The sequence below is a fragment of the Dipodomys merriami genome, unplaced genomic scaffold (assembly GCF_024711535.1).
Source record: "Dipodomys merriami isolate MVZ:Mamm:240054 unplaced genomic scaffold, mDipMer1.0.p SCAF_52, whole genome shotgun sequence".
NCBI classification, from domain to species: Eukaryota; Metazoa; Chordata; class Mammalia; order Rodentia; family Heteromyidae; genus Dipodomys; species Dipodomys merriami.
The window spans coordinates 7,438,612-7,446,573 of NW_027206091.1; the positions used below are offsets into that span (position 1 = coordinate 7,438,612).

The window sequence follows — 7,962 nt, forward strand, 5'->3', positions numbered from 1 at the left end:
TATCTCTGGGCTTCTTTTGCTCAAGGCTAGCATGCTACCACTGGAGCCACAACTCCACTTTTGGCTTTCTTTTTTTTTTTGGTAGTTTATAAAAGCCTCATTCATTTTCCTGCCGATACTGGCCCTGAACCATGATCCTCAGATCTCAGCCTCCTGAGTAGCTAAGTGGACAGGCATAAGCACCAGCACCTGACTCCCACTTTGATTTTTGATTTGTTGGTTTGGTTTTTGGCAGCTCGCATCGCATCATGTAACCCAAGCTGGTTAAAAACTCGTTTTCTCCTCAGTGCTGGGATTATAGGTGAGCAGCGCCGTGTGAGGCCCAGGCCGCGCTGCTTTGCAGTCCTTGCGCTGCAGCTTTTGTGCTCCCCTGGTTGCGCTGAGCTTTGGGTTGGATTGTCTGAGCAGTCACCACCACCTTCGCATGAGCTAGCCCGTCACTCGTCACCACTAAAAATAAGCGCTGTTGTGGTGTGTAGGGTCGCGGTGACATAGGAGTAAAATAGCTGAGTTCTGGAGTCAGAGTCTGGGATGGCAGCCCAGCGCCACATTCCCTGGCTGTTGACTTGGGACAAATAACATCAGGAATCTGGGCCTCGGGTTCCTCATCTGTGCAGTTCCCATTTCCCTGAAGAGGAAACTGAGAGACTTTGAGCACAGCGCACCCGGGAAGGCCTTGAACCCACGTTCCAGGAACACACCACCCCCACCAGCAGGAAAAAGGAAGGCAGATCAGGTTCTGTGAAGGGAAGTGTGAAGTGGGGCTGGGGCAGGGGGGGGGGGAAGGCCCAGAGGACAAAGGCTGGAGGTGCGCACTCTGTCCTGTCTTGTATGGAGAATACATGGGGACCACAAGGCCACCCACCACCCACAGGTCTGGGAACCCCCAGAGGGTCCTCTTTTGTTCTTTGAAGAAGCTGTGTGTGTGTGTGTGTGTGTGTGTGTGTGTGTCATACACGCTGGGGCTTGAACTGAGGACATCACACTTGCTTACTTTTATTGCTCAAGGCTGGTTTTCTGCCACTTTAGCCACACCTCCACTTCTGGCTTTTTTATTATCGTTGTTGGTCATGGGGCTTGAACTCTGGTCCTGAGTACTGTCCCTCAGCTCTTCAGCTCAAGGCTAGCGCTCTACCACTTGAACCACAGCACCACTTCCAGTTTTCTGGTTTGGTTTTTTTTTTGGTCGGTCGTGGGGCTTGAACTCTGGGTCTGGGCGCTGTCCCTCAGCTCTTCAGCTCAAAGCGAGCACGCTACCATTTGAGCTACAATGCCACTTCCAGTTTTCTGGTGGTTTATTGGAGATAAGAGTTTCACGGACTTTCCTGCCTGGGCTGGCTTTGAACCACGATCCTCAGATCTCAGCCTCCTGAGTAGCTAGGATTACAGGCGTGAGCTAGCAGCACCCAGCTCTGGTCTTTTGTTTTGTTTTGTTTTGTTTCCAGTCCTGGGGCTTGAACACTGTCCCTGAGCTTCTTTTGATCAAGGCTAGCACTCTACCATTTGAGCCACAGCACCACTTCTGGCTTTTTTGTGAATGTGGATTCTGAGGAATGGAACCCAGGGCTACATGCATGCCCGGCAAGCAAGCTACCACTAAGCCACATTCCTAACCCCAGGGGAGTTTCTTAGAGATGAGAGTCTCATGAACTTTCCTGCCTGGGCTGGTTTCAAACCATGATCCTCAGATCTCAGCCTCCTGAGTAGCTTGGATGACAGATATGAGCCACCAGCGCCTGACTGAAGGGCCTTCTTTTCCTGCTGGCCTGGGGCTCAGACCCTGCGTGGATACCTGGTCCTGACACGGCCACTGGCACGGATGGAAGATGTCTATTTCTCCAGCTCTGCTTGGGCTGTTGGCCTCCACTACGCCCCCCTCACAACTCCTAGCCCATCTCCCAATCACAGACAGCTGAAGCACCCAGGATAAACCAAATGTGGTGTTAAACTTCATGACACAGCCACTATTCCCTTCTGAGATCCCACATTCCCAGCCCAGAGACTCAAGATCAATTCTTCTCTCAACTCCTCTGCCCCCTGCCAATTTCACAGTCTGTGGATCTAAATGGAGCCCATCTCACACAAATCCCTGCCTTAATGCCACTTCCTTCAGGAAGCCCTCCAGGATTTCTTTACTGCCCTAAGGAATATGGGCTTCCCTCCCCAACTCAGCAGGCCTGTGCTTACCACCAACCTCAGGCCCATTTGTATGGTCTCAACTCCATAGCCCTCATCCACAGAGGGGCTCACGGGGCGGGCCGGCCAAGAATGGGCCTGGGTGTGGGGGAGGTGGGGACAGGATGTGAGTCCCCAGAGCCCTGGGGTCAGCAGGGCCTGTTCTCATGCTCTCTGGCCAGGGAGGAGCGATCGTCCATCTGGCAGGACCAGCTGTGGGCGCTGGGGTGTGAGGAGCGGGGAGCTGGACAGTGGGCGTTGGGGGAGGGGGTGTGGAGAGGCCCAGGGAACCGGGAGAGCAAGGCCGGGCGCGCAGAGATGTTACAGAACCATGAACTACAACGTATAAACAAGCCGGGCGTGTTAGGGAGGGAGGCCAAGTGGAAGGGTCACAGAATCAAGATGGGGTCACGGAGGGGCTGTCCTGGCCCGGTCCTGGCGGGGACTCAGGCTGCCTTCGTCGGAGGGGCTGGGCTGGCGGAGGCCTGGCTGTTTGTGGAGGCCCTGGAGCTTGGTCAGTAGCTCCTGGATGAAATCCTGGGGGAACAGGAAGAAGTTTAAGAACGCAGGAGTGGGCCTTGCATACCCTCCTGCGGCCTGAACAGTGGGAGGAGGGAGGAGGTGTAGAGGTAGGCAGGGATGGGGGCAGGGAGGAGAAAGAGAGAGATGAGGAAACAGAAATTAGAAAGATTCTCGGGGTAAGAGAGAGGAGGACAGAGGGAAAGACACTGGAAGACGCTAAGCCTATCATTGCAGGAGGCAGAGGCAGGAGGATCGTAAGTTTGAGGCCAGCCTGGGCTACCTACGTAGGGAGACCCTGTTCCAGGGTGAGAGACAGATGGCGAATGAGGTGGAGCAAGGTAGAGAAAACAGACACAGCTGTGGGGCCAGAGACAGGGAGAGAGAGGCAGGAGCGGAGAGACTCAGAGAGAGAGAGAGAGAGAGACACGTGGAGACAGCTCTCAGGCCAAGAAGTGATCAGGAGGTTCCCCAGAGACAGAGGCCCGAGAGACAGAGGCCTGAGAGACAGAGGCCTGAGAGAGATGGAGGCCAGAGAGAGGGTTCCAGGGAATGGGATGTGGTGACGTTCGTCCCGCGGGCAGCCCAGAGCTGGTTGGAGAAACATGAATATTTTTCCCTTTTAAAGCAGGGAAGGAAGTGGGTGGAGTTGGGCTACTAAGCAAGCACCAAAGCCTGGAGGATGGGGCACCCCTCAGGGGGTGTGGCAGGGAGTTAGGGTGTGATGGAGGCAGAGAAAGACTGAGCCCTCAGACAGCAGCCTGACACAGCAGGGCAGAGGCCAGAATGGAGACGCATGGGGGGGGGGGGCTCCAGGAAACTGCTTGTGGAGTTTAGGAGACAGATGGAGGAGGAGGAGGAGGGGGGGGGAGGGGGAGGAGGAGGAGGAGGGGGAGGAGGAGGAGGAGGAGGAAGAGTTTCCCAGAATGCTGTTGGCCTATTCTACCCCCCTCATCCCCCATGGCCAGCCTTCTCTTCTCCCTTTGGGGTACAGGGAGCAGACAAGACATAGAACAAGGGAAGGAAACTCACCTCTGTGGGGCTCATACATGACTGGAGGAGTCTCTAAACAGCCCCCCCAAAACAAAACAAAACAACAACAACATAGTCAATGACAATTACTGATTCTGCTTACGCCCCTCCCCTTTTGCAGGACAGCCAGACTAATGGCAGTTAGATCCTAGGGTGGACTTCCCACCTGGCTTCAAAGGAAGAATATAGCTTGAGGGCCCTTTGGGGTGATCAGGGACAGGGCTCAGCCATCGGGGAGAGGTCAGGGGAGGAGAAAGCTCGCAGAGCTGGGGGTGTGGGGGAGGAGACAGAGCAGCCAGGTTTCCTGGGTTTGGCCCCTAGCTCCGCTGTGCTGTGTGACCCTGGGTAAATCATTCCACCTCTCTGAAGCCTCATTTTCCTTAACTGGCAAATGGGAGATGATCATACTTCAAAGAATTAATGTGTGTGGAGTGGTTGGGTGTGAAGTATTTGGTTCGGTGTCCATGTCAGCTGTGGCTAGTCTTCTCAGAGCAGTGAAAAATGGGGGCACCCCCACTCACACACCTACCTGGATTTTCTGGCGTCTCTCCTCCTCGCTTTCCAATTCCAACAATTCATCAATGTTGACTTCATCTGGCATGTCTGCTTCCTAAAGCCACGGACACCAGGGTTGGTGACAGTCCCCTTCCTCTCCCGCCCCCCTCCCAGCCCCCAGGGCTCAGCTGGTGGCAGTCAGGGACAGCTCCAGCAGGGAGAAGGGACATCTGGGCCCTGGGGGAGGGGTGACAGATGGGTTGATGAGAACTGAGGGGTGGGGGTGGGGGGCAGTACTAGCTTGCCTGTGCCCTGGAGCCCAGGAGCCCCGGGGCTGGCACAGGTCATTCTCCATTGGCTTTAGTCCCCACAGTGGAAAAACAGGCCCAGTTGAGTCCAGGAACATTTTCTGGGATTCAGGAGAGGGGCTGGCTCCTGCCCTTTCAAGGCAAAGTTGTAGCAGTAGGTGGGGGCGGGAGGGCCCCTTCCCCCAGGGGACAGGCGCGGGGAGCTGGGCTCAAGGCCAGCCAGCCATCGGGTCCAAGTACAAGTGGGTGGATCTAGGGAGGGGACCACCAGTGCCCCCCCCTTGCCTCGTGGCGGGAGGGTGACAAACTCAGGGTCTTTGAGCTGCCCAGGAAGGCGGGGGAGAGCTCTGAGTTTGACCTCATGATGCAAAGGACAGCTGGCTCAGGACCTCTGTCTGGGACAGGACCCAGCTGTCCTGGAGGAAGAGGTCCCTGGGGCCATAACCTATTGTCCCCAACCCCAAATCCTGCTGTCTGGCTGGGTGTGGGTGGAATGGAGTTGGGGAGTCACATGCTACCCTGAGTGGGCTTGAGCCAGAGCCTGGGGCCTAGGGTTCAGGGCTGGCTCAGGAATGCCTAGCATGGGGCGTAGTTTCTGACCGGGGCCCATGGTGCTCTGAGGAGTGGACAGTAATGTCTCATGGCCAGACACCCAGGCCCAGCTGGGACACCTCTTGTGTGTCAGAGGGGCACCTCCCAAGGTGTCACCTAGAATCAGAGAGCAGTTGTCCACCTGAAAGCGACACCTCTGTCACTGTGAGGACCTGGCCTTCTCACACTGTGTGCAGCTGCGCAGGCTCTGTGAGGCTTGTATGTGTGTGTCTGTGTGTCTGTGTGTCTGTCTGTGTTCCACAGAGCATGTATATTATACAAAGTGTGACTTCTAGTAAGGATGCGAATCCAGACATGTTAGTCTCCCTGCACCCTGCCTCCCCACGTATGTCATGGTCCACAAGCCCAAGGCCAGTTTCAACATGTGAAGTCCTTGGGTACCTACAGGTGATGCGATTTCATGTCTCTGAGTAGCTGTGATTTCTGTTGATTCGTGTGCCTGAGTGGCCATGACATCTGTCACGAGATTGGTGGGTAGTCATTTATTTTTCCTTTAGAAAATAATAAGGAATAGTCAGGCACTGGTGGCTCACGCCTATAATTCTTGCTACTTAGGAGGCTGAGATCTGAGGATCTCGGTTTGAAGTCAGCTTGGGCAGGAAAGTCCAGGAGACTCTTATCTCCAGTTAACCAGCAAAAGCCAGAAGTGGAGCTGTGACTCAAGTGATAAACAGCCTTGAGTAAAAACAAAGCTCAGGGACAGTGCCAAGGCCTTAAGTTCAAGCCCCAGGAGAGTCACACACACATACACACACAACACACACACACGAATGAGGAATGAATTTGATCAAAGTACATTATATGCATGATGTATGAGAATATCACAATGAAACCCTTTATATACTTAGCATACATTAATTAAAAGAATAAAGATGGGCAGATGTAACCTGGGCTGCTTTGTGTCCCCGGCTGGGTACTGCTGTGTGGATTGTCAGTGAGTTCACCCCCCCAGGTGAATCTTGATGCAGATCTCCGGACAGCTGCTGCTCAGGTTGTTTTGTATGAATCATAGTTGTGATGGACATGTGTCCACGACTGTGACAGGGCCGTGCTGGCTCTCTAGATATCTACAAGTGGCGTGACTTTGTGAGTTTGCCTGCAGCTGGGTCTGTCTGTGGAAACACCCGTGGCCAGGCTGTGCAGCTCAGTGCCCGTCTCCCTGTCGCACATCTACAGCCTTTGAGAGACCCCTCTACTCAGAGATGGTGGCTCTGCCTCCTTCCTGGGCGGTGTCTGGGGGATCCCAGGGGGCCTGTGTCACTTTCTCTGTGCCCACCGACAGCCCCAGGGCGCAGCGGGCCGGGCCGTCCTGGGCACCCCGGGCTGCCGGCAGGCGCGGGGTCTGCGCCCCAGCCCGGCCCGCCTCCCTCCTGCGGGCCGCGACCCTCCGCGTCTCACCCGGCCGCGGTACAGCTCCTCCAGGCGTCCGTCGATCCACTTCTCCACGTCCAGCCGCCGCTGCAGCTCCCTCCGGTCGTACTTGACGGTGACTCGCGCGTGGCGTTTCTGCAGCCCTCCGGGGCTGCCCCCGGGGCTCCGGGCCCGCGACGGGGACTGCAGCTTGCTCAGCACGCGCTTGCCCAGACGCTGGGCGGCCATCCCGCAGCCTCCGGCCCGCAGCCTCCGGCCCGCAGCCTCCCGCCTGCCGCGCTGAGCGCCGCCGCCCGGAGCCCCGGCCTCTTAGGGGCAGGGGGCGGGGCCGGAGGGGGCGGGGCCCGAGCTCCAGGGGGCCGGCCCCGCCCCCTCCGGACCCCAATGGCTCCCCCCACCGCACACACACCTGCGGGGGAGTGCCCAAATCCAGGCGCTAGCTTAGAACTCGTAATCTGAGAACCTCCAGGTTCAGGTAGGGATAAGGGGGTCCCAGCCCCAGGGCCCCCCCCCATAGCATCCTAGCATCCTAGGGGCGGGGTCCCAGGACAAGCTCGCCTGGACCAGCCTGCCGGTGCCCTCTGGTGGCTGTGAGCGGGAAGTGCAGGAGCCCTCGGGCAGCCTTGGCTGCACGAGGTCAAATTTTAGATATGCTGGGGCATCTTTTTGTTTTGTGCCAGTTCTAGAGCTTGAACTCAGGGCCTGGGAGCTGTTCTTGAGCTTTTGTGCTCAAGGTGAGCACTCTACCACTTGAGCCACAGCTCTACGTTTGTCTTTTTTTTGGAGTAGTTACTTGGAGATAAGAGTCTCACAGAAGCCGGGCGCTGGTGGCTCACGCCTGTAATCCTAGCTACTCAGGAGGCTGAGATCTGAGGATCGCGGTTCAAAGCCAGCCCGGGCAGGAGAGACTGTGAGACTCCTATCTCCAATAAACCACCAGAAAACCGGAAGTGGCGCTGTAGCTCAAGTGGTAGAGCGCTCGCCTTGAGCTGAAGAGCTGAGGGACAACGCCCAGGCCCAGAGTCCAAGCCCCACGACCGACAAAAAAAAAAAAAAAAAAGAGTCTCACAGACTTTCCTGCTCAGGCTGGCTTCGAACCGCGATCCTCATATGTCGTGAGTAGCTAAGATTACAGGCATGAGAAGGGTGTCAACTAAGCATGTTAGTTACTAAGTCAAGTGCATCTTGACCAACGATTATTTGTTTTGGAATCCTCAGCCTTAAGCACGCCAGGCAAGCTCTCTATCACTGAGCTATACTCTGATTTCTGAAACATGATTTCCTCGCTCATTCATTTATTCATTCACTCATTCATTCACCGCCCATTCATCCATCCAACACCCACCCAGTCTTCCTGCCTCTTCATTCCCACCTAACGAGAAAGGAGCTTTCTTTTTTGAGAGAGGCTGGCTTCTCCTCAGCCACCCCACGTAGGTACTACAGGTGTGCA

At 56.0% G+C, this 7,962-nt stretch overlaps 1 protein-coding gene across 1 annotated transcript; it reads right to left on the reverse strand.

Annotated features, from left to right (window-relative positions):
- Window positions 1–2,512: 2,512 nt before the first annotated feature.
- On the reverse strand, window positions 2,513–6,804 carry LOC138811130 (protein phosphatase 1 regulatory subunit 14A). The gene is made up of 4 exons (XM_069998757.1): window positions 6,540–6,804; window positions 4,256–4,336; window positions 3,727–3,759; window positions 2,513–2,712 (listed from the first exon to the last, which is right to left on the reverse strand). Exons 1-4 carry the CDS (start codon window positions 6,738–6,740, stop codon window positions 2,584–2,586), a joined length of 444 nt encoding a protein of 147 aa, XP_069854858.1. The 5' UTR covers window positions 6,741–6,804; the 3' UTR covers window positions 2,513–2,583.
- Between the last annotated feature and the right edge of the window lie 1,158 nt (window positions 6,805–7,962).

Coding starts and splice junctions, on each gene's coding strand:
- LOC138811130 (XM_069998757.1), bottom strand. CDS start 6,740: ATGGCCGCCCAGCGTCTGGGCAAGCGCGTGCTGAGCAAGCTGCAGTCC. Junction 4,337..6,539: donor AGGAGCTGTACCGCGGCCGG/GTGAGACGCGGA, acceptor CCGTGGCTTTAG/GAAGCAGACATGCCAGATGA. Junction 3,760..4,255: donor AGAGACGCCAGAAAATCCAG/GTAGGTGTGTGA, acceptor GGGGCTGTTTAG/AGACTCCTCCAGTCATGTAT.